The sequence below is a fragment of the Musca autumnalis genome, unplaced genomic scaffold (genome assembly GCF_047663935.1).
Source record: "Musca autumnalis isolate F117 unplaced genomic scaffold, ASM4766393v1 scaffold_4, whole genome shotgun sequence".
In the NCBI taxonomy this organism is placed as follows: domain Eukaryota; kingdom Metazoa; phylum Arthropoda; class Insecta; order Diptera; family Muscidae; genus Musca; species Musca autumnalis.
The window spans coordinates 46,152,893-46,180,209 of record NW_027411977.1 but is presented as its reverse complement, the minus strand read 5'-3'; the positions used below and the strand labels follow the sequence as shown (position 1 = coordinate 46,180,209).

The 27,317-nt window shown below is 38.0% G+C and overlaps 2 protein-coding genes across 4 annotated transcripts in view; both read left to right on the top strand.

Moving 5' to 3' along the window:
* LOC141403880 (G-protein coupled receptor Mth2-like) overlaps window positions 1-27,317 on the top strand; it is a 536,210-nt gene that overhangs the window by 394,523 nt on the left and 114,370 nt on the right. The window lies entirely within an intron of this gene.
* Window positions 3,925-27,317, top strand: part of LOC141400621 (G-protein coupled receptor Mth2-like) — a 30,109-nt gene continuing 6,716 nt past the window's right edge. Inside the window, exons 1-4 of the mRNA XM_073979914.1 lie at window positions 3,925-4,556; window positions 16,445-16,604; window positions 16,682-16,870; window positions 24,357-24,611. Coding sequence (XP_073836015.1) covers window positions 4,056-4,556; window positions 16,445-16,604; window positions 16,682-16,870; window positions 24,357-24,611 — 1,105 coding nt within the window. The 5' untranslated portion in view covers window positions 3,925-4,055. The remainder of the gene's footprint in view (window positions 4,557-16,444; window positions 16,605-16,681; window positions 16,871-24,356; window positions 24,612-27,317) is intronic.

The window sequence follows — 27,317 nt, the reverse complement described above, 5'->3', positions numbered from 1 at the left end:
AGTGACGTAGGGGATAGAAGATACCAAGGAACGGTTCTGACCGGTTTTAACATGGCAAAGCCCAGGATTTAGTAACACTCCCCTAGAAAAAACAGCCTACTATGAAAAAACGAAAGAAAAGAAAAACAAACCCCTCTAAAGTTGACGACCCCCGCAAACGTTTTAAGGACCATGATCTGCGAATCTGCACCTGGAATGTTCGCACTCTTTATAGAGAAGGTGCAGTCTTCCCATTGGCAGACGTACTTGAAAAGTACAAGGTCGATATTACTGCCATACAAGAAATACGATGGATTGAGAAAGGCGTCACAACAACACCTAAAGGTGACGCACTGTATTGTATGTATGAAAGACTTGCTGCAATTCGAATAAAAGCTAAATTCTTCAACATCAACTTTATTTGCACTCATGCTCCCACTGAAGAAAAGGACGAACAGACCAAAGATATATTTTACGAGCGCTTAGAAGGAACATATGACCGTTGCCCTGTCCATGACATTAAAATCATTCTAGGCGATTTTAGTGCCAAAATTGGAAAGGAAAATATCTTTGGCAAAACAGTCGAGAAATTCAGTCTCCACAGTGAAACTTCTGACAATGGTATGAGGCTGATAGACTTTGCATCTGCAAAAAACATGGTAGTTAGCAGTACCAGATCTAATCATCTCGATATTCATAAGGGCACCTGGCTGTCTCCAGATCAGAAAACAAGAAATCAAATTGATCATGTTGTGATAGATGGAGGACATTCATCAAGCGTGTTGGATGTACGATCGTTCCAAGGTCAAACATTGATTCGGACCACTAACTTGTTGCAGCAAAGGTACGCACCCGCTTAAACGTAGCAAACAAAGTACGAACAGACCCAACACGAAAGTTAGACATCGGTAAGCTGCAATCACAACAGATAGCCACAACAGATAGCCCAATTGCTTAACGCGAGCACTCCTTGTCCCGATAACATAACACAATGGCAACATATTGCCCACTCCATGCAAACAGCCGCAAAATCCATACTTGGATTCCAGAGACCTCCACAAAGGAATTCATGGTATGACCAGGAGTGTCGCGCTGCTACCGAAGAGAAAAATGCGACATATAGAGCTACTTTGCAATCAATAGCAACGCGTAGAGCGCGAGAGAGATATCGGGAGAAAAGGAGAGAAGAGAAACGTCTTTTCCGCAAGAAAAAGAGAGAAATGGAAAAGCGGGAGTGTGAAAAAATCGAGATGTACAGGAGCCAGAATGAAGTCCGAAAATATTCTACCAAAGAGTGAAACATCAAACAGATGGCTTTGGTACAGGCACATCCTCCTGTAGAGACCAGCAAGGTAATCTGGTAACAGATACAGATAATGTGCTCAGGATATGGAAGGAACATTTCTCCAATCTGCTGGTATCCAATAGTAGCGAAGACGATGATACCACAGATCCAATCCCAGAAGATGGTATAGAATGTATACCGCCCGGCCAAGATGAGGTAAAAACAGCAATCAACCGGCTGAAGAATAATAAAGCAGCAGGAGCCGATGGCTTACCAGCCGAGCTGTTCAAAACCGGAGGAGACACGCTGATATGGTGTATTCATCAGCTAGTTAGCACCATCTGGCAGGAAGAACGAGTACCCTACGATTGGAAATGAACATCCTATGTCCCGTCCACAAGAAGGCAGATAAGACTGTATGCTCTAAATATAGGGGCATAAGTCTACTCCCTATTGCCTACAAGATCGTGTCAGGGATATTGTGCGAACGACAAAAGCCTATGGTCAACGAGATAATTGGACCATACCAATGCGGCTTTAGACCTGGCAAGTCCACCATTGACCAGATGTTTACCCTGCGGCAAATCCTGGAGAAAACCCAGGAGATGCAGATCGACACCTACCACCTTTTGTCGATTATAAAGCAGCCTTCCGCAGCCCGCTGCGTTCAAAGGTATTCCAAGCCATGTCTGAATTTGGTATCCCCGAAAAGTTCATCCGGCTTTGTAAAATGACTTTAACTGACATGAGGTCCTCAGTTAAAATAGGAAAGAACCTCTCCGAAGAGTTTGGTACCAAAAGAGGTTTCAGACAAGGAGACAGCCTTTCGTATGATCTCTGTAACATCCTGCTGGAAAAGGTTATACGAGAGGCAAACGTCAAAAGAAGTGGCACAATCTACACCAATAGCCACATGTTACTTGCTTATGCTGATGATATAGACATCATGGGTCGATCAGTAAAAGAAGTAACTGATACCTTTATGAAGGTCGAAGGAGAATCTGCTAAAGTGGGTCTGGCGGTAAACGGTGAGAAGACCAAGTTGATGGTGTCGACGCGCAATGCGTCCATTGAGTTCGGACCGACTGTGGAAGTTGGTTCCTATAATATTGAGGTAGTAAAAAAGGTAGTCTACCTCGGCACCTCCGTAAACACAACAAACGACATCAGTTTTGAAATAAAAAGAAGAATTGTATTGGCCAACAGACGCCAAGTAAGCAGTTTAAAAACAAAGCCACATCTCGTCAAACAAAAATAACGCTCTACAAAACACTGATACTACCCGTGCTGATGTATGGCTCCGAAGCCTGGGTACTTGCGCAAGCAGACATGGCAGTGCTTGGTGTGTTTGAGAGACAAATTCTTCGAAAGATCTACGGTCCAATCTGCGTTGACGGTGAATATCGACGTCGCTTGAACCACGAGTTGTATCTGCTATACAACGACATCAATAGTGTTAAACGTATCGAGATGCAGCGATTGCGTTGGCTAGGCCATATCATAAGAACGAGCGATGATGAACCCGCTTAAAAGGCGTATAAATACGGACCGCTTGGCGGTGCACGCAGAATTGGCAGACCAAGGAAAAGATTGCGCAAACAAGTGGATGATGAGATTAAAAGGCGCGGTATTCCAGAGTGTGAAGCAACAAATATAGAGAAATGGAGATCTTTTCTTAGTTCGGCATATGGAACAAATGTTCTGTAATGGGCCAGCTAAGTAAGTAAGTAAGTTTTTTGTTGTCCCAATTACTAAATTAAGAGATCTTGAACATAAAAGATTTTAATCCTTGGTATAACTCGATTAAGATAACTCGAAAATTTTCGTTAATTACCGAAATTATAAGCATTTTAATTTTATCGATATTTGTCGATAACTCGATAAATGAGTTACAGAATTCCACTTGGGTAGTGGGATTCTCTACGGCATTTTTTGGTTATCGACAAAAATCGGTCAAATTGAAACGCAAAATTATGAATGAAAAGTTGAAATATAAGTTGACATCACTGTTGCGACTACTTTTTATTGGTGGCTAACTTACCGAAATTATACGCATTTTAATTTTAACGATTTTTGTCGATAACCAAAAAAAAAAAAAAACGTTACAGAATTACAGTTATCCCAATTTGGAATTTGTATAATTTTAATAATTATAAACGAAATTTTTATCAGTGAAAAGCTTTTACACGGGGATAGTGGTGAAGGGTATCACATAGTCGGCCCATTCCGAATAAAGCATTGGCTAACTTACAACTTGTCACTAAGGTGTTGTTCATTCTTTAGATTAGGGTGAATGAGACACATATGAAGAAATTTTTGAATTTCCGCCTGCCGTTTAGAATGATAAGGACTGGAATCTTCGTCTTTGTTTTATTCCCTCACTCTTTTCTGATAAATAAAGGTGACAAGAAATTCAGCCAAATAAAAATCATTATTTGATTATTCCTATACACATGTTTTTTTAATTAGATAAAATCAAACCCCTTTTTTTGAAGTCCTCCTTAATTTTCTCTAAAGCGTAACAATTGTTCGATCCCAAACCGGTTTGCTATAGAGAAACCCGACTGTAATTCCTGGAAACAATGAAAAACGTCGCATACATCATTATCGGACATTAATTGCCTCCCTCCCTCACTTCCCTCTTCATTAAAAGAATGTTTATACTTTTGCAATATACTTAAGGCAGCATGTTATAAATATCAACAGTTGAGTGAGTAAACCGCTCGATAACATTAAGAACAATAAATCGATGTAGCTAGCGATGTAGTATCCTATAACACATTCAGTAAAAATGTCGTTCTTTTCTCGAGTATTAATCGTAAATGCAATTATTCTACACATTAAACAGTGTCAAAATGTACCCCTAAAACATGGCGAAATATGTCCCTTTAAGGACACAGTTGCACTCCGAGATAAGCAACGTTTAACTGATGGTTCATATTTATATCAACATGTTCAGATACCAAGTGATCAAGTCGCTGAATATAATTATCTTTTGATGTTCGCCAACAATGAACAGCCTACAAAAATGCATTTACGCGGTTGTGTTTGCGGTAAAACAAAGATGTGTGTAAAATTATGCTGTGGGTATGGTGAATTTTATAACCAAGCAACTTTTGAGTGTGAAAAAATACCCGACAATATGAAAATACCAACTCAAATAAATGTCACTATGGACAATGGTGACACTAATATAGTGCATTTGTCTCATCAATTCCTCATACAAGTGGGTAAACCGTGTCAATATCTTGAATATTTGGCGACCATTAGAGATGTTTGGCAACTAAAGGAGGTACAGTGAGTGTAACGGAAAACTTAAAATTAAGATTCGAATTTAAATTGCATTATTTCACTAATATGGGAAAATCATAAATACAACAATAAAATGCATATTATCTAGGAAAAAACCCATTACCAAAAAATGTGTTTTTATAGAACTTTTTAGTACACGCAGAAAAATATATGTTAGAAATATGTTTGGATCCAAACAAATATTTGTTTGGGACTGATTGCAAACAAATATATGTTTGGATCCAAACATAATTTGTTTGTGTCCAAACAAATATATGTTTGCAAAATTTTATAACATACACTGTCGCTCACTTCAATAGAACACCCCTGCAAAATTTGTTTCAAACCTCCATTTTTTTCAATAGAACCCCCCTGCAAAATTTGTTTCAAACCTCCATTTTTTTCGAATTATACAAGATTAGAAGTTTTTAAGTTTTATTATATTCTGCTTCATGTGTTTGGAGTAAACTTAGTCATTCATTTGCATTCAAATCCAATTTGTATAAGAATTATATAAGGACAACAAAATTAAGTCAAAAATTGATGTAAAAAAATTGGCTCATTTGAATAGAACCCCCCTTTAAAACATGGGAATTCGGAAAGATTGTATTAGAATATCGATGCATATTCACTCTATATTGAAAACGAAGTATTTTAGTAATATTCAGTAAAAGTATATCCCTCCTGATTAATCCTAATCCTACTTTAAATAATCAGGTGTAATGTTTAACAAAGCTTGCTTTTTCTTTCAACAAGTTTATTTTTGGAAGCGTCTCCTTTAGTCGTATATTTTACGCATAAGTCATTCCCATACATTTTAGAGAATATTTACCACTGTAGAATATGACGGCCCCACCAGGATATCCGCATTTCTTTCCAAAAATTTAGTTTAAGTGTACAAAAGAAAATGCTCCTCTCTACTGAAAATGCCCTTTTTAGAACTCCTTTGTAAATTGTCGTGCGCATTTAGGGTGAAAGAAATTGACGCCCAAGTCCTTCATAATTATTAAGGACTCTCCTCATTATGTAAACAATTGCATAACTATATAACTATTATATTTTCGAGTCTATTGAATGGAGGACAATCTTTAAATTGTTTCTGTAGCGATGGATGTGTTTTTATGGTGCTGGAACGCATTACTAATTATGAATTACTTGGGCGTCAATGTCTTTTACCCTAAATGCCACGACTGTTTACAAAGGAGTTCTAAAACAGGCATTTCCAGTAGTGAGAAGCATTTTCGGATATCCCGAGTTGCAATTTCATCACGATTTTATAAACTTTTGTACACTTCGAGTCATCAAAACTTAAATTTTTGGAAAGAAATGCGGATATCCTGGAGGGGCCGTAAATATTCTCTAAAATGTGTGGAAATTACTTATGCGTAAAATATACGATTAAACAAGTAAAAAGTCGGTAAGTTCGGCCGGGCCGAACTTTTTATATCCTCCACCATAAAATAGTCTTAATTAAATGGAATAATTAGGGTCATTTTACAATTTTAGGTGGAACAACTTTTCGACAATGGATAGACTCCTACTGCCTCTCACTATTGCTTAAATTACAATGTGAACACAAATGTTGGGGCAGAGATAATTCCTTTTGGAGATGAAAGCTCTTGGTGTGTGTATATTAAAAACCCCGAAGGACAGATGCGCCGTGAGTCGAACTTCAGCGTTATGGCGTGATTAAGTTTTTACAAGAGCCCTGTAAGCCATCATGAATTAGCATTATATCTTTGTTTGTTGTTTTTGTAGAGCACTTAAGCAACAGTGAACCAAGATATAACGCTATTTCCTGATGGCCCACAGGGTCTCTGACAAAAATTTCATCACGCCATAACGCGGAAGTTCGACTCACGGCGGATCAGTCCTTCGGGGTTCATAATATACTCACCAAGGCCTTTCTTCCCCAAGAGGAATTTTCCGTGCCCCAGACTTCCACCTCCATTTTGTTGCACAGTGTTATCTAATCTTAAAAATGTGTTCAGCTAGGTGAAAGGTACCACATACGGGGCTACATCAACGAGTCAACCTATCTTTAAATTTTTTGGCGGAAAAGTTTTATAGCTGCAGGGAACTTCAAGAGTCAAATTGAGGGTAGTTTCATCAAAACAATGTAGACCCTCAAAAATGGACCCATGTTGACGAATTTTAGTGAAGAAATTTCGTGACCACTGAAAATTCCCGAAAATCGGAAGGTACAGTTATATGGGGGGATATACGAAAACATGGACCTATGTTGACGATGTTTCGTTGGAGATGTTTTATGACCACTGAGAACTTCAAATGTCAAATTACAGCTATTTCGGTTAAAAACGGTAGCCAAAATTCTAAAAATACCGAAAATTGGGAGGTACCGTTATATGGGGACTATACCAATACATGGCCGCGGTATTCCAGAGTGCAAAGCAACAAATAGAGAGGAATGGAGATCTCTTCTTAGTTCGGCCTATAGAACAAATGTTCTGTAATGGGCCAGCTAAGTAAGTAAGTAAGTATACCAATACATGGACCTATATTGACGATGTTTGGTGGGGATGTTTTATGACCACTGAGAACCTCAGATGGCAAATTACAGCTAGTTCGGTTAAAATTTGTAGCTAAAATTCTCAAAATACCGAAAATCGGGAGGTACCGTTATATGGGGACTATACCAAAAGATGGATCTTTGTTGACGATGTTTGATGGAGATGTTTCATGGCCACTGAGAACCTCAAATGGCAAATTACAGCTAGTTCGGTTAAAATTTGTAGCTAAAATTCTCAAAATACCGAAAATCGGGAGGTACCGTTATATGGGGACTATACCAAAAGATGGACCTATGCCCATATCCTTTGAGATATGAGTTTGTTGATCACTAGGAACCCTAAGTGCCAAATTATAGCTAATTCGGTCTGCAAATGTGGCGAAAAACGTCAAAATACCTCAAATCCGGAGGTACCGTTATATGGGGGCTATACCAAAGAGTGGACCGATATAGCCCATCTTCGAACTTGACCTGCCTATGGAAAAAAGACCCTGGGGTGCAAAATTTCAGCACTCTATCTTAATTATTGCGGACGCTAGAGTGATTACAACAGACGGACATGGCTAGATCGTCTTAGAATTTTATCCTGATCAAGAATATATATATACTTTATAGGGTCGCAAATGATTGGTTCAATGTGTTACAAACGGAATGACAAACTTAATATACCCTCCATACTATGGTGGAGGGTTTAAAAATAAACTTGTTGAAAGAAAAAAATCAAGTTTTGTTAGGCATTGCACCTGATTATTTAAAGAATCGTTGCCAAAGTAGGATATACGGATGTATCCTTAATCAGGAGGGATATACTTTTACTGAATATTTAAAGTACTTCGTTTTCAATATAGAGTGAATATGCATCGATATTCTATTACAATCTTTCTGTATTCCCAAATTTAAAAGGGGGGTTCTATTCAAATAAGCCAAATTTTGTACTTCAATTTTTGATTTTATTTTGTTTTCCTTGTATAATTCTTATACAAATTGGATTTAAATGCAAATGAATGACTAAGTTTACTCCAAACACATGAAGTAGAATACAATAAAACTTAAAAACATAAAAACTTTGCAGGGGGGGTCTATTCAAGTGAGCGGCAGTGTATCTCAATTTTAAACGTTTGGGTACTAACATACATTTTATGTTAGAACATATTTTTTATGTGTGGAGAGGATGTTTGTCAAAGAGAGTAACAACAGGGCTCTCGCAGCTGCGGAATGCTGGTATGCGTAAAATACGTGTGTTTCGTGCTTTGTTGTTGTTAACCAACGTAGCAAGCGAAGACGAAAAGAAAAAAATGGTATTAATTATGATTTTTTTATTAAATATCTGATAAAACAACGAAATATACAAAGAAGATTTTTTTTCAAATTGGACCAATATTAAAGTACTTATAAGTATTTCTTTGCATATAGTTTGTACAGAATTCGACTTTTTCAAGGTGAGATATCCCTGGAGCCGTTGGTAAAAAAATCTGAAAATATACTAAAATGTTTTGCTGATGAGCAGAATCACCACATCACAAAATAAAGGAAATCGAAAACCTAATTATGAAAAAGATTCAGGGTATATTTGAGTCCATATAACCATATCCGTCTGTCCGTCCGTCTGTTGAAATCAAGATACAGCTCGCAATTTTTTAGATAGAGCTTTGTAATTTGGTATAGACGTTTCTATTACTCTTAGGGTGTTTGGTATTGCATTGCCCCATAGAACGGTACCACCCGAATTTCGGTATTTTGAAGGTTTTTGCTTCATTATCACACCGAAATCGCTGGTACCTAGTCTTCGTTGGGGGTATAAAACTCTTACCCGGAATTTTGTCGGTATAGGTCAATAGCTTCATATAGCCTCCATCGAACAATACCTCCCGATTTTGGGTATTTTGAAGGATATGGCCTCAATACTACTGACGTAGGGGATGGAAGATACCAAGCAACGGTCCTGACCGGACCTGGAGAACTGTCTTTAACACCCGTTAAAGTTAGTGATCAACATGTGCCGCGCGTTCACCCATAAGAACGTTAAAAACTTGGGTTTGGGCATCGGTTTAGTAACTCTCCCCTAGAAAAAACACCCTACTATGAAAAAACAAAAGAAAAGAAAAACAAACCCCTCTAAAGTTGACGAGCCCCGGAAACGTTTTAAGGACCATGATCTGCGAATCTGCACCTGGAATGTTCGCACTCTTTATAGAGAAGGTGCAGTCTTCGCATTGGGAGACGTACTTGAAAAGTACAAGGCCGATATTACTGCCATACAGGAAATACGATGGATTGGAAAAGGCGTCACAACAACACCTAAAGGTGACGCACTGTATTATAGCTGCCATGACCTAAAGCATCAGTTTTGTTGCGGATTTGTACTTAGTCGGAGACTAAAACATCCAGCTTCACCCCAGTGAATGAAAGACTTGCTGCAATTCGAATAAAAGTTAAATTCTTCAACATCAGCTTTATTGGCGCTCATGATGAACAGACCAAAGATATATTTTACGAGCGCTTAAAAGAAAAATATGACCGTTGCCCTGCCCATGACATTAAAATCATTCTAGGCGATTTTAATGCCAAAACTGGAAAGGAGAATATCTTTGGCACAACAGTCGGGAAATTCAGTCTCCACAGTGAAACATCTGACAATGGTATGAGGCTGATAGACTTTGCAGCTGCAAAAAAACATGGTGGTAAGCAGTACCAGATTTAATCATCTCGATATTCATAAGGGCACCTGGCTGTCTCCAGATCAGAAAACAAGAAATCAAATCGATAATGTTGTGATAGATGGAAGACATTCATGGAGCGTGTTGGATGTACGATCGTTCCGAGGCGCAAACATTGATTCGGACCACGACCTTGTTGCAGCAAAGGTACGCACCCGCTTAAACGTAGCAAACAAAGTACGAACAGACACAACACGAAAGTTAGACATCGGTAAGCTGCAATCACAACAGATAGCCACAGCATATTCCACTCAACTAGCCCGATAACATATCAGCGCAAATGGCAAAGCATTGCCCACTCCATACAAACAGCCGCAAAATCCATACATGGATACTAGAGACCTCCACCAAGGATCCATGCTATGACCAGGAGTGTCGTGCTGTCACCGAAGAGAAAAATGCGGCATATAGGGCTACTATACAATCCGTAGCAAGAGCGTAGCGCACGAGAGAGATACAGGGTGAAAAGGAGGGAGAAGAAACGCCTTTCCGCAGGAAAAAGAGAGGGATGGAAAAGCGGGAGTGTGAAAAAATCGAGATGTACAGAAGCCAGAATGAAGCCCGAAAATTCTACCAAAGAGTCAAGCATCAAACTGATGGCTTTGGTACAGGCACATTCTCCTGTAGAGACCAGCAAGGTAATTTGGTAACTGACGCAGATAGTGTACTCAGGATATGGAAAGAACATTTTTCAAAACTGTTAGTATCCAATACCAGCGAAGACGACGAAGATACCACAGTCCCAATCCCAGAAGATGGTATTGAATGTATACCGCCCAGCCAAGATGGGGTAAAGATAGCAATAAATCGGCTGAAGAATAATAAGGCAGCTGGAGCCGATGGCTTGCCAGCCGAGCTGTTCAAAACCGGAGGCGACACGCTGATAAGGTGTATTCATCAGCTAGTTAGCACCATCTGGCAGGAAGAACGAGTACCCGACGATTGGAACCTGAGTATCCTGTGCCCCGTATGTATGCTCTAACTATAGGGGCATAAGTCTACTCCCTATTGCCTACAAGATCGTGTCAGGGATATTGGGCGAACGACTAAAGCCTATGGTCAACGCGATAATTTGACAATACCAATGCGGCTTTAGACCTGGCAAGTCCACCATTGACCAGATATTTACCCTGCGCCAAATCCTGGAAAGCAGTTTAAAAACACTGATACTACCCGTGCTGATGTATGGCTCCGAAGCCTGGGTACTTGCGCAAGCAGTCATGGCAGTGCTTGATGTGTTTGAGAGAAAAATTCTTCGAAAGATCTACGGACCAATCTGCGTTGACGGTGAATATCGACGTCGCATGAACCACGAGCTGTATCTGCTATACCACGACATCAATATTGTTAAACGTATCGAGATGCAGCGATTGCGTTGGCTAGGCCATATCATAAGAATGAGCGATGATGAACCCGCTAAAAGGCGTATAAATACGGACCGCTTGACGGTGCACGCAGAATTGGCAGGCTAAGGAATAGATGGCGCAAACAAGTGGATGATGAGACGAAAAGGCGCGGTATTCCAGAGTGCGAAGCAAAAATATAGAGAAATGGAGATCTTTTCTTAGTTCGGCCTAGGGAACAAATGTTCTGTAATGGGCCAGCTAAGTAAGTAAGTAAGGCCTCAATACTCCTCCGAAATGGCTGAAATTTGGTGTTTACTCTTCATTGGGGGTAAACAACTTTCATTGAGAATTTTGTCGGTATAGGTCCACGCCTTCACATGGCCCCATAGAACGGTGCATCCCATTTTTCGATATTTTGAAGGTTGTAATCTCAATACTCCACCGAAATAGCTGAAATTTAGTATTTAGTCTTCGTTGAGGGTACAAAACTTTTCACCTGAAATTTTTAGATATAGAGAAAGTATTTACTATATACATACTAAATCTTTTCTCCTAACTCATTGCGTTAGGGGAAATTTTGTCCAATTCCGTTTATAATTTGACAAAATTTAAAAGGTGTTGATGAGACGAGGATTCAGTCTCATCAATACCTTTGAAGATTAGATATCTCTTGTCCCGTGGCTGGACGCGAGGGAACTAAATAAATATATTTAATGATATTTCTAACAAAATGTGATTTTAATCAAAACTAAAAAAAGATAATGGACATAACAGATAAAATGCATTAAGCACTCATAATAAATGTGTTATAAAATAATTTATTATTGATAGTTTTGTTACTACTTGTCACTCAACTTATCGAACAAAGAATTCTCCCATTGTTTATTTCATTCAATACCAACCTGAGTCCATGTTACGAACTGTTTAGCAACAAAACTGTAGGTGGGACACCCCATAAGCATTTTTTATTACAATTTCAGATAATTTTGAGTTATTAAACGTGACATTAGACATTAAGTTTATACCCTACACCACAATGTGGAATGGGTATAAGCATGCATATGTATGTATCAGGGCGGCCCAAGAAACAAAATTTTTTTTTTTTTTTTTTTTGAAACGCTTACCCCCTATTTTTTCCATTTGGTGTAAAAAAACTTATATATAACATTTTATGGCAAACGGTTAACGTTAACCCGTGCCACCAGAGGGATCTTTGTATCCGTAGTATTTTTTATGGGGCCAAAATTCTCTAAAATCGGCATTTAATATCCAATCGATAAAAATTGTTTACCTGTTATAGTCCGGTCAAAATAGACATTGAAATAGCAAAAATTCCCACAGAGCTGAATTTTGGTGGAGAGCTAGGGTTTGCCATTAGAAGCAACGTCCTAAAAGTCCCCATCGATCCCATGTGTGCCAAAAAAAAATTATTCGGGGTCATAGGTCAAATTTTAAGGGTTTTTTAGGTTTTCGGATTTATTTTTTGAAAACGGTTAATCTAATCAAAAAGTGACTAAAGTAAATATTGTAGACAGAAAAATTATCTACAAGTTTGACTTTTATAATTTTTTTCCTAGGAGGAACCATTCTTGAGATATAGCTGTTCTAAAAAACACATGATTTTTATGCACTTATAAGGGAAATATGCACATATTCAGAACCAGCTAAAATAAGCGAAGTAATCGTTTTCTGTCCCCCAACAAATATATATTTTCTTGAAGAGCGAAATTATAGCTGTCTTCTAAAAAAATTCCAACAAAATCGGAGCGTGTTTAGTAGAGTTATTCAATGTTAGAGTCATTTTATGCAAAAATAGCCCATTTAACCCACATGTATAAACGAAAGCCCAACGGGAACGACCCCAACGAAAACTCTTCGATTTTTTTCAAGTTTTGTCCGAAGGTAGGGTTTGTTGCGCTGATTACGGAAATGTATAATTTTCAACGGTTGCGGATCCGGTTCGCCGGTTATTCGACCCAAAAGGCCAAATTTAAAAACCGGGTTAGACCCGGTTCTACTGAACCGATTACTGCAAAATGGATATCGTTTGAAAGCTTACGGAAGTATCTAACACATAGTGTCGTTACTTTAAACGGTTCGCCTCATAATGTACTTACGCGGCTAATTTTTTATTTGACCTTTAGATCGAGATATCTCGAAAATGGTAAGTCTTTTTTAAGAATCATAAAGACCACTCTTGTAGACAATTATTGAATCTACAACTTTTACTTTAGCCGGCTTTTGCTAAGTCTTACCGTTTTTGAGAAAAACTAAAAAAACTGAATAATGCCTCCAAAAATGACCTTTGACCCCGAATAACTTGTTTTGCACACATGGGATCGATGGGGACTTTTAGGACGTTGCTTCTAATGGCTAACCCTAGATCTCCACCAAAATTCAGCTTTGTGGGAATTTTTGCTATTTCCCCCTTATACGCATGTCTATTTTGACCGGACTATTATTGTTTTGGCTAAAAAACGATTCCTACAAAAAATTCCGAAAGTCGAATCGGATTTTGGTATAACTCTAATAGGCCGATTTCAGGGCATATAGCTATACCGAAATCTGGTCATATTTTCAAAATTTTTGGTAGGATTCGTTTTTTAGCCATAACACTGAATTGGTAAAAATGTTTCATCCATTTGACCATTAATGTTATTTTTGAGAATTTTCGTGAAAATGAAGCTTTGACCCCATACAAATTGCTATGGGAATATAGGTCCCACTTGTGGCACAAGTTAACGTTAACCGCTCGCCATAAAATTTCATATATAATGCTTCTGGATCAAATGGCGCTTTAACAAGTAAAAAAGTATCAGTCGGCTTTGCCGACGGTGATATACCCTCAGCCTTGTGAAGGTACCCTAAAGAGAAGACCAATATGGACCATTTTCGAAGTTAAACTACATTTGGATACAATATTAGCAGATCTTTGGATCCCCTTGGACCAAATCTGCATGCCCGTTTTAGAGATATAGCGCGTACCATTTTAGTGACATTTTTTAAACTTTTGTGAGGAAGGTACCTGAAGGAGTGGACCGATATGGCTCACCCTCGAACATAAACCAAGTTTGGACAAAATATTACGAAGGCAAAACTTTAGACCGAATCGGCGTAATAGGCACAACGAATACAAATTACTACAACAGATATCAAAGGGATTCGAGAACAGCTCTTAAACTGCACTTTTTGGAATTTGTTATGTGGGAAGTACCCGACATATATAGTCCATATTCGAACCTAATCTATGTCTCGTAGAAATATTACGATGTGCACAGTATAGACCAACTCGGTTACTACCATCTAGAGTTACCGTGCACACCATTTTAGCGAAAACTTAGAACTTTTGTGGGGGAAGGTACCAGAAATAGTGGACCGATTTTCTCAGGAAATATGGACTTGTCCCTGATGAAACATATACCGACGTATGGGGGACAGTATACACAAGTTGATACAACAAAAATTAAAGCGATTCGAGAGTACGAACTTTTCCTAAATTTTGTGTGGGAGGTACCCGAAGGAGTGGACCGATTAAGTCCAGAACTTAATCTTAGTTTGGTAGAAATTTCATGATATGCAAGTTATGGACCAAATCGATTACACAAATCGTGCGCACAAATTTTCCAAACATTTTCTAACTTTTGTGGGGGAGGTACCGGAAGGAGTGGTCCGATATAACCCATCTTCGAACATAAACTAAGGTTGGACAAAATACTGCGAAAGTCCAATTTTGGAAAACAACGGTTTATCCGTTCGTTGTTTAATGTGGCTAAAACCTTGGAAATACCGAAAATCGGACGATACCGTTCTATTGGAGCTATATCAAAACGTGGACCTATGTACTTAACTTTTATTAAAAAAGTTTTTTAGTCCATTGGGAACCCTCAATGCAAAATTTCGGCGTATTTGGGAGTGAAACATATGTAAGATCTTCAAAATTTCGAAAATCGGGAGGTACCGTTATATGGGGTCTATATCAAAACGTGGACCTATGTCCATAATTTTTATTGGAAATGTTTTTTTTAAAGTGAAAACCCCGCATCTCAAAATTCAACCAATTTGGTTGATAAGTTTAGCTAAAATATTCAAAATACCGAAACATTAAGAAGTACCGTTGCATGGGGACTATCCCACAACGTGGACCAACCTTCCCAATTTATTGCTCTCGACATTGTCAGTGAACTATAAGTATTTATACCAAAATTCATCTGCCAACGCCAACTCATTATACCCTACACCACACAGTGGTAAGGGGTATTATGTCTTTGTGCATTTGTATGTAACATACAAAAGGAAACGAAGTAGACCCATAGTTCCTTTTGGGGATATACACATAATCACTTTCTGAGTCGATTTATGCATGTCCGTCCGTCTGTCCATGTATTTTTGTTCGCAACGTACAGGTCGCATTTTTTGTCCGATTCAGCTGAAAATTGGGGACTACAACTTTTTTAGCCATAGGAAGAACGCTATTGCTTTTGGTGAAAATCGGTTCAGATTTGGATATAGCTTCCATATATATTTTCGCCCGATTTCACGTATTTGTTGCACCAAACACGCTATATATGTCCAATTTTGATGAAATTTTGAATGTGTGACTGAATTCGGGCTACAAATAAGGGTGCCAAATTATATAGAAATCGGGTCAGATTTGGATATAGCTCCGATTTATATTTTACATATTCACAGTGGTGTATGGTATCTTATAGTCGGCCCCGCCCGACTTTAATCCTTTCCTTACTGGTTTTATATTTGGCCACCGTTTATTTGAACTCGCGACATAGTGCAGCGTTTTTTGAGATTATGCTCCATTATCTTAGGAACTTTGGACTTGCCCTCGAAAATTACAATGACGTAACCGGAGCCGCACGAGCATCCTATTACAAAAAAAAAAAATTATAACGATTCGTGAGGTGTCACTAAACTGACTTATTTCAAATTTTGTGTGGGAGGTACCTGAATGAGTGGACCGAACTTAAATCAAATCTGGACAAAATATTTCGATACCCAAAATTTTAACATTGCTAGATCTACTCAAAATTGTCTGAAGCGGATATCGTACAAACATACTTGGGGTCTAAAACCATTATTTCGATGAGGCACATTTTTGGCCGTATCAAAGTGTAAATACCCTCTTTAGCCTAAAGGCTGAAGGGGACAAACAAAAAAACAAATCGGTTAAAATATAGATGAGTAATGTAATTTTTTGTGTATTAATATGTCTTTTGTATTTTATATTTCTTTATATTCCAAACAATCTTTAATTTGTAATACATAGCTTACTTCTACATTACAGAGCGGTGAACTTTATATTCATAATAATGGTCAAGTAGTAGATACCGTTAGTTATTGTCTTTCGCCATACCGTTACGAAGAGTCTGAGGAATTTCAACTTATGGCTATGAGTTGTCCAATACCAAATGAATTAACATTTGCCCGTCTTTTGAATACATACGGTAAGGATACAAACACCAGCAAAAGTGGTTATTTAATTTTTATTAATTGATAGAATGATTTTTTTTTTCACTTACAGCCATGTCAATATCGGTAATCTTCTTAATACCAACTGTCCTCATATATTCATTAATTGGAGATCTAAGTCGTAACATTAGGGGTAAACAACTTGTGTGCTATTTCATATCATTGATTGGGGTATATTCAATATTTAGTTTTATAAATATTTCGGCATTTGTATTCGATGAGTTCACTTGTAAAATTCTAGGTAAGGTGGAAGAGTTCAGTATGTAATGGAAAAATATACATATAATGGACATATATATAATGGACATACACTCCGGTTCATCTGAATAGAACCAACCAATATTTGTCTACAAATACCGTTATATCTAACGGCAGGAGAGGAATTGTAAATTATATTTTTGTGGACATGTTGACTATATAGTAGCGGATATTTTCCATACCTAACCTGTTTCACATATGCGTTATAACGGTACTTTTTAATCGCTGCATGAAAAAAAATGTCAAAATATTAGCATGTTTCAATGGTTCACCAGGATAGAACCAGCCTAGGAATTTACACAAATCTATTGTCAGATGTGGTAAACTTTTACAAAAAAATATTATATTATAATTATAATAATTATATATAATTATTATATACAATTATAATTATATGGATTATATAATTATAATTATTAAAAATTATAATTATAATGTAGAGTTATAATTATTATAATTATAATATAATAATATATGGATTATATAATTATAATTATGTGTATATTATAATTATAATTATAATTCGTTGGCTGTGGACATTTACAAGTCAAAAATAAAAAGAAAATCAAACCGCAAGCAGTCCCAAACATAACATATTTTGGGTCCTGTAAACAAATATGTGTTTGGTTGCAAACAAATTATATGTTTGGGTGCAAACAATTACAAACCCAAAAGTTTGTAAAAGTGGTTTATTGAAAGGCGTAGAAGAAAAGCAAAAGCACAACAGGTCTTTTCATTATTTTGTGACCTTTTTTGGACATTTGAATTTGCTGACGAAAATATGGATTAGGATTAAAGTTCAAAAGTCTTGCAGAGGAGGTACTTAAAGGAATGGACCGACATAGTCCATTATGGAAGTGAATCTTATTTTGGGAGTCATATATTTTCGATAGATATCGCGCCCACTAATCATTTCTGTGGGTCATCGTATAACTTATGGACCAGTATGCCAGGAAGCATGGACTTGTCCACGGAAAACATTATACCGCTGTAAGCAGGACAACAACGTACAACATCGGAATACATTTCCAAAGGATTTTCGAACAGACCTTAAACTGCACTTAGACACAAGTGTTGAACTTTTGTGGAAGTTAAACTAAATTTGGACAATGTGTATATTAGGAGATCCAATGTTTGGACCAAATTTGTTAAAGAAATATTGCGCATAACATTTAAGTTAAATTTTTTAAATATTCGTGGGAAGGGCCGAAAGTTGTGGACTCGTATTGCCTATCTTCGAACTGAAAATATAACAAAGTATGAAGAAGACCGAATTTTGGATTATATCGGTTAGTTCGGAAGTTAAAGTGCTCTCCAGTCACAACATGTGGTGCCATAGGGGGTCACGGTGCTCTTGAAATTTTAAATGGAAGGTGCTTACACCTTGGAAGTTTTTGCGGATTCTGAAACTACAATGTTCATAGATGAGAAAAATCAAAAAATAAAAAAAATCGCCGGAACGCTTTTTAAATAAATCGCGATTTAAGTTGACATTTTTAGGGGTTGTTTAGGTTTTCACGAGTTTGCTTAGAAACCGCAAGTCTTATCAAAATGGGACTAAAGAAAATATTGTAGCTATGAAAATTCTCTACAAGATCGACTCTTATGCTATTTTCGTAGTTTTTACCATTTTTGAGATATAGAAGTTCAAATTGGGACAATGCCATGTCTGTATCGCCCCCCTATAAAACAATGTCATGAAGGGTGCGCCTTAACTAACTTTTGATTAAAATCGCTTACACAGGGAAAGTTTTTATGAACTCTGAAACAGCAGTGTTCATATATGAGAAAAATCCAAAAACAAGAAAAAATCGCTGTAGGGATTTTAAAATAAATCGCGGTCAAAATTCACATTTTTAGGTGTTTTTTAGGTTTTCACGATTTTGTTTGGAAACCGCAAGTCCAATCGAAATGGAGCTAGAAGAAAATGTTGCAGCTGTGAAAATTCTCTAGAGGATTGACCTTTATCATTTGTTCCCAGCCTGTACCATTTTTGAGATAAAGAAGCTCAGTTTACGTTTTTAGGTTTTTTGTTAGGGTTTCGCGATTATCCTTGAATACGGTAAGTATTATTGATATGGGACCGGAGAAAATCTTAAAGCTGTGAAAATTTTCTACAAGACTGGCTTAAGTAATTTATCCTAAGTTGTAAATTTTTTTTAGATATACAAGTTTAAGTTGGGAATTTGCAGTCATGACATTGTTTTATAAGGGGGCGATACAGAATTGAATTTTAATTGTCCCAATTTAAACTTCTATATCTCAAAAACAGTAAAACCGACGAGAAATCCACAAAAGTCACTCTTGTAGAGAATTTTCATAGCTACAATATTTTCTTTAGCCCCATTTTGATGGGACTTGCGGTTTCTAAGCAAAATCGTGAAAACCTAAACAACCCCTAAAAATGTCAAATTAAATCGCGATTTATTTAAAAAGTGCTCCGCCGAGTTTTTTTTGTTTTTTGATTTTTCTCTTCCTTAAACATTGTAGTTTCAGAATCCGCAAAAACTTCCGAGGTGTAACCACCTTCCATTTAAAATTGTTTCAAGGGGGATAGATTTCAGGGGTTTTTAAGCTGTTTTCTCAAGAAGTATGGACTTGCCCCTGAAAAAAACTTTTTCCGTCGTAATTGAGGCAGCGAATGCAAGTCGCTTCAAAAAAATCAAAGTGATTCGAGAGCAGGTCTTAAAGTGAATTTATCCGTAATTTTGTCTGATAGGTATCCGAAGGAGTTGACAAACATAGTCCATATTCGAACCTGGTCTATATCTAGTAGATATATTTGGATGTATATAGTATGGACTAAATCGGCCACTCCCTTCAAGAGTTATCGTGCGAACAATTTTTCCGAACATTTTTGAACTTTTGTGGGAGATGTACCTGAAGGATTGGACCGATATGGCTTATGTTCAAACTTAAACTATGTTTGGACACAATATTACAAAGGCCAAATTTTGGTCCAAATCGGTTCATCCGTTCGAGAGTTATCTTGTGCTTTTTCATCTTTCAGGCTATTTTCTCAGGAAGTATGGACTTGCCCCTAATGAGACATGCACCGTCGTAAGCCGGGCAGTGAATACAAGTTATTACAACAAAAATCAAAGCGATTCGAGAACAGGTCCTAAAATGAACTTTTCCGAAATTTTGTGTGGAAGGTACCCGAACCTCATCTAAGTCTGGTAAAAATTTCACGATGTACAAAGTATGGACCAAATCGATTACTTCCTTTAAGAGTTATCGTGCGCACACAATTTCCGAACATTTGTGTGGGAGAGCACCGGTTTTACTCTCTTTGACAAACATCCTCTCTTCACCCATAAAAAATATGTTCTAACATAAAAATAGAACGTAGGGGATGAAAGATACCAAGAAACGATCCTGACCGGCTTTAACATGCCAAAGTCCAGGATTTATCTTGGTCCCTCTTTCATCTCAAGTGGACAATGTGGTGTCACCTGGGGTAGGTGCCTTTAACGCCCGTTAAAGGTAGTGAGCTAAAATGTGCCGCGCGTTCACCCATAAGAACGTTAAAAACTTGGGTTTGGGCGTAGGGTTAGTAACCCTCCCCTAGAAAAAGCAGCCTACTATAAAAAAACAAAAGAAAGAAAAACAAATCCCTCTAAAATTGACGACCCCCGCAAACGTTTTAAGGACCATGATCTGCGAATCTGCACATGGAATGTTCACACTGTTTATAGATAAGGTGCAGTTTACGCATTGGCAGATGTACTGGAAAAGTACAAGACCGACATTACTGCCATACAGGCAATACGATGGATGATGCACAGTATTATAGCTGCCATGACATAAAGCATGAGTTTGGTTGCGGATTTGTAGTTGCTACAATTCGAATAAAAGCAATATTATTCAACATCAGCTTTGTTTGCGCTCATTCTCCCACTGAAGAAAAAGACGAGCAGAACAAAGATATATTTTACGAGCGCTTAGAAGAAACATATGACCGTTGCCCTGCCCATGACATTAAAACCATTCTAGGCGATTTTAATGCCAAAATTGGAAACGAGAATATTTTTGGCCCAACAGTCGGGAAATTTAGTCTCCACAGTGAAACATCTGACAATGGTATGAGGCTGATAGACTTCGCAGCGGCAACAACATGGTAGTTACCAGCACCAGATTTCAACATCTCGACAACCATAAGTGCACCTGGCTGTGTCCAGATCAGAAAACAAGAAATCAAATTGATCACGTGGTGATAGATGGAAGACATTCATCGAGCGTGTTGGATGTGCGTTCGTTCCGAGGAGCAAACACAGACTCGGACCACTACCTTGTTGCAGCAAAGGTACGCACTCGGTTAAACGTAGCAAATAAAGTTCGAACAGACATAACACGAAAGTTAGACATCGGTAAGCTGCAAACACAACAGATAGCCACAGCATATTCCACTCAACTATCCCAATTGCTTAATCAAAGCACTCCCCATCCCGATAACATATCAGCGCAATGGCAAAGCATTGCCCACTCCATGCAAACAGCCGCAAAATCCATACTTGGATACCAGAAACCTCCACCAAGGATCCATGCTATGATCAGGAGTGTCGTGCTGCTACCGAAGAGAAAAATGCGGCATATAGGGCTTCTTTACAATCAGTAGCAACGCGTAGCGCACGAGGAAGATATCGGGAGAAAAGGAGAGAGGAGAAACGTCTTTTGCGCAGGAAAAAGAGAGAGATGGACACGCGGGAGTGTGAAAAAATCGAGATGTACAGGAGCCAGAATGAAGTCCGAAAACTCTACCAAAGAGTCAAGCATCAAACTAATGGCTTTGGTACAGGCACATCCTCCTGTAGAGACCAGCAAGGTAATTTGGTAACTGATACAGATAGTGTGCTCAGGATATGGAAAGAACATTTTTCAAAACTGTTGATATCCAATAGCAGTGAAGACGACGAAGATACCACAGATCCATTCCCAGAAGATGGTATTGAATCTATACCGCCCAGCCAAGATGAGGTAAAGACAGCAATAAATCAGCAGAAGAATAATAAGGCAGCAGGAGCCGATGGCCTACCAGCCGAGTTGTTCAAACCCGGAGGCGACACGCTGATAAGGTGTATAAGGTGTATTAGCACTATCTGGCAGGAAGAACGAGTACCCGACGATTGGAACCTGAGTCCTGTGCCCAGTCCACAAGAAGGGAGATAAGACTATATGCTCTAACTATAGGGGCGTAAGTTTACTCCCTATTGCCTACAAGATCGTGTCAGGGATATTGTACGAACGACTAAAGCCTATGGTTAACGAGATAATTGGGCCATACCAATGCGGCTTTAGACCTGGCAAGTTCACCATTGACCAGTTATTTACCCTGCGGCAAATCCTGGAGAAGTCCCAGGAGATGCAGATCGACACCTACCACCTATTTGTTGATTATAAAGCAGCCTTCGACAGCCCGCTGCGTTCAAAGGTATTCCAAGCCATGTCTGAATTTGGTATCCCCGCAAAGCTCATCCGGCTTTGTAAGATGACTTTAACTGACTCTCCGAACAGTTTAGTACCAAAAGAGGTTTCAGACAAGGAGACAGCCTTTCGTGTGACCTATTCAACATTTTGCTGGAAAAGGTAATACGAGATGCAAATGTCAAAAGAAATGGCACGATCTACACCAATAGTCACATGTTACTTGCTTATGCTGATGACATAGACATCATAGGACGATTAGTAAAGGAAGTACCTGATACTTTTAGGAAGGTCGAAGAAGAATCTGCGAAAGTGGGTCTGGCGGTAAACGGTGAGAAGACAAAGTTAATGGTGTCGACGCGCAATGCGTCCATTGAGCTCGGACCAACTTTGGAAGTTGGTTCCTATAAATTTGAGGTAGTAAAAGACTTCGTCTACCTCGGCACATCCGTAAACACAACAAACGACATCAGTTGTGAAATAAAAAGAAGAATTGTATTGGCCAACAGATGCTACTTTGGTTTAAGTAAGCAGTTTAAAAGCAAAGCCACACCTCGTCAAAAAAAAATGCCGTACAAAACACTGATACTACCCGTGCTGATGTATAGCTCCGAAGCCTGGGTACTTGCGCATGGCAGTGCTTGGTGTGTTTGAGATAAAAATTCTTCGAAAGATCTACGGACCAATCTGCGTTGACGGTGAATATCGACGACGCATGAACCACGAGCTGTATCTGCTATACAACGACATCAATATAGGTAAACGTATCGAGATGCAGCGATTGCGTTGGCTAGGCCATATCATAAGAATGAGTGAAGATGAACCCGCTAAAAAGGCGTATAAATACGGAATAGATGGCGCAAACAAGTGGGTGAAGAGATGAAAAGCCGCTGTAGTCCAGAGTGCGAAGCAACAAATAGAGAGAAATGGAGATCTTTTCTTAGTTCGGCCTATGGAACAAATGTTCTGTAATGGGCCAGCTAAGTAAGTAAGTAAGTAACATAAAAATATGTTGGTACCCAAACAAATAAAATTGAGATATGTTACAAAATGGTGCAAATATATATTTGTTTGGACACAAACAAATTATGTTTGGATCCAAAAATATATTTGTTTGCAACCAGTCCTAAACAAATATTTGTTTGGATACAAATATATTTCTAACATATATTTTTCTGCGTGTAGTAAGACGTTTGATGTGAAGAAACAACTTAATAATTAAGTTTGATGGTTATGATGTTCATATCTCTTTTACTCATGGTATACGTACCGAAAAAAATATTTATGATTCGTTATTGCTGAAGAAAAATCACCTATGTTGCTGTGCTTTTCATATTATGCAATATCTTCTAAATCAAAGCTCTTGATGTTGACACGAAGCGTTTTGGCGGTGAGATTTTCTTTATTTTTTGCACCTGTAGATGTTCACAGCCAACGAAAATGGGTGGAACCCATGGTGAACCATTAAAAAATGCTAATATTTTGACATTTTTTTCATACAGTGAGTAAAAAGTACCGTTATAACGCATATGTGAAACATGTTAGGTACGCAAAATATCCGCTACTATATAGTCTACAAGTCCACAAAATTATAATTTAACGGCATTTGTAGGCAAATATTGGTTGGTTCTATTCAGATGAACCGGAGTGTATATATAATGGATACTAATATCCCGATTTGTGTTAGTAATTGGAACCGGTACAATGCGATGCAATATGGAACACCCGAAACGAATCACATTTTCTCCTATATATCTGTAGATGCACAGATATATAGATTTAATCTTCCGGTTAACCAATTAACCTAGAATAAGATTATAAGAGAGAATCTGTTTCTGGGAGATGGAATATAAAAATATGTCAACACTGCATCTTCTCAAGAAAGAGGACTATCAGATTCTTGGAGATATGAAAATTGATTAAAATACTATTTGTAGATGACTTCAATCAAAACTGCACAAATCGAGGTATTAGTATATCCGTTTAACTTTGTCTAAATTGCTTTTTAATTCTTTCCTTCTTTTGAAATTACATTTTTTTTGTAGGAGCATTTTGCTACTTCTTCTTTATCTCCGCATATTTATGGTTATCAATTTTGTGTTTTGATATGTGTATTAAATTCAAAGGAATAAACGGTCATTTTTCAAATCGCAAACATAAATACCGTTTCCTGTGTTATTCGTTGTTTGGCTGGGGCACAGCTTTGATGTTCACGATGATTGTTATTTGGGCTCAGGAATCAGATATGGTGCCGGAAAATTTTAAACCTGGCCTTGGCAAAGAAACGTGTTGGTTGGACAGTAAGTTTAACGCATCTCTACTAGGGTTATGACTTGTTTACCGTTTATCTCAATAACAATTTCCTCTTGCGAGAATGAATGAACATTTGCCTATTAATGACTAAAATTTTATTTTTTTCCATTTCAATATTTAATAAGGTCACGACGCAAAAACCTAGAACTAGAAAGGTTTATGCTATGAAAATGCTAATATTTACCATTGAAAATAGTTTTATTGTTTTCTTAAGTAGTCTCTAGCATGATTTATACACTTTTTCATGTGCTCAACCAATTGTTGAAGCACTTTTCCCCTGCGATTGAGACACCTCCAAAACATGATTTTTGAACGCTACATGTGTGGGAGCTCCAATTTTCATGGTGCACAATGAATCGTCTTCTTTTGTTCGTTTTCTCAGGAGGCTTCAGGCAAACAAATTGTAGTGTATCACTCAGAATTAACCGTCATATGTCCCTCAAGCCGTATAGCCGCCACATGGCCAGTTTTGCCGAAGAAACAGACCAACATTTGCTTCGAAGTGCTACTTCTATGAACAAATTTCGTGGGATTAGGCTCATCTTGGAAAACCCACACGGTCGATTGCTGTTTTGTTCCGGGCTCATACGCATAGATTCATCGTCTGTGACGATTTTATAAATGTCGTTTGAAGTATCGCGATCATATTTTTCACAATTTTTTTGCACAAATCGACCAGAGCCTTTCTAACGAGATGAACTGCTGCCAGTTGTTCGCGCAATATGAAACGTTAGTTGGTGGAACAAATGCCCAAGGATTTCTATATCTCACGGTATGGTTATCTTTCAATATCCGTTTACGCACGGGTATAATTAAATTTGTCATTCCGTTTGTAACACGTCGAAATATTCGTCGGAGACCCTATAAAGTATATATACTATTGATCAGCATAAAATTCCATGTCCGTCTGTCCGTCCGCCTGTCTGTTGAAATCAAGATACAGCTCGCAATTGTTAAGATAGAGCGTTAAAATATGGTACTGCCGTTTTTATTATATATGGTTGGTATAGAAAATGGGATATATCGGTCCACGTTTTGATATAGCCCCCATAGAACGGTACCTCCCGATGTTCGGTATTTTTGAGGTTTTAGCTTCATTATCCTACCAAAATGGCTGAAATTTGGTATTTAGTCATCGTTGGGTATATATAACTTTCCACCTGAAATTTGTTGATATAGGTCCACGCCTTCACATAGCCCCCATAGGACGGTACCTCTCGATTTGCGGTTTTTTAAAGGTTGTGGCCACAATAATCCACCAAAATGGCTAAAATTTGGTGCTTCGACGTCGTTGGTGGTATAAAACTTTCCTCCAGAAATTTGTCGGTATAGGTCCACGACTTCATATAGCCCCCATAGAACGGTACCTCCAGATTTTCGGTATTTTGAAGGTTGTGGCCACAGTAATCCACCAAAATGGCTAAAATTTGGTGCTTAGACGTCGTTAGTGGTATAAAACTTTCCCCCAGAAATTTGTCGGTATAGGTCCACGCCTTCATATAGCCCCCATAGAACGGTACCTCCCAATATTCGGTATTTTAAAGGTTGTGGCCACAATAATCCAGCAAAATGGCTAAAATGTGGTGCTTAGACGTCGTTGGTGGTATAAAACTTTCCCCCAGAAATTTGTCGGTGTAGGTCCACGACTTCATATAGCCCCATAGAACGGTACCTCCCGATTTTCGGTATTTTCAAGGTTGTGGCCACAATAATCCGCCGAAATGACTGAAATTTGGTACTTAGTCTTCGTTGGGGGTATAAAACTTTCCCCCAGAAATTTGTCGGTACAGGTCCATGTCTTAATATAGCCTCCATAGAGTGGTACCTCCCGAATGTGGTTATTGTGAAAATTAGCCACATTTTTACCGAAATTGCTGAAATTTGGAATTTTCTCTTATTCATACACGAAATTTTACTTCAATTCAATTCAAATTCAAATTTTACTTCAATACAAATCGTGGTGGAGGGTATAACAAGTTCGGCCCGGCCGAACTTAAAGCCGTTCTTACTTGTTCTTTTTTTTTTTTGCACAATGGTCAAAAAAGACCGCCTACACGAATATCGTTTTTTTTGCGAGTGTCGGCCACGACTGAATTCATTAAACCAGTTTTTCATAGTGCAATAGGATGGTCCTTTATCGACATACAACCTTTAATTTGATCGATGCATTCTTGTCATGAATATCCACGTCGAAATTTGTGAATAATTATGCAAAGAGATTTTTTCAAGTCACTGTAAACAACACAACACCAGTAGTGCCATTCTCTACTCTTTTCGGAAGTTATCGACAAAAATTGTAAATATATAAGCAGTTTCATTTGCGATAATTAACGATATTATTCGTTAAATTAGCGGCCAATAAAATGTAGTCGCAAAGTTCTACCGACAGCAACAGTGATGTCAACTTTTATTTGAATTTTTCGTTCAAAATGTCGCGTTTTAATTTTACCGATTATTGTCGGTATTTCAAAAAATGAGTTAGAAAATCGCTCTACTAGTCGTATGTCAAACAATCCTGAGTACGTTTAGGCAAAAAAAAACTGGCGTCTGGCAACACTATGTGTTGCCTGGGCCAGAAACTTTTCTAGTTCCCCTCGTAATTGAAATATTTAAAAATATTTTATATAAATAAAAAAAATAAATTTCGTTCGATTTGGATACTTGTTTTAAATGTTCGTCATGGCCCAACTTTG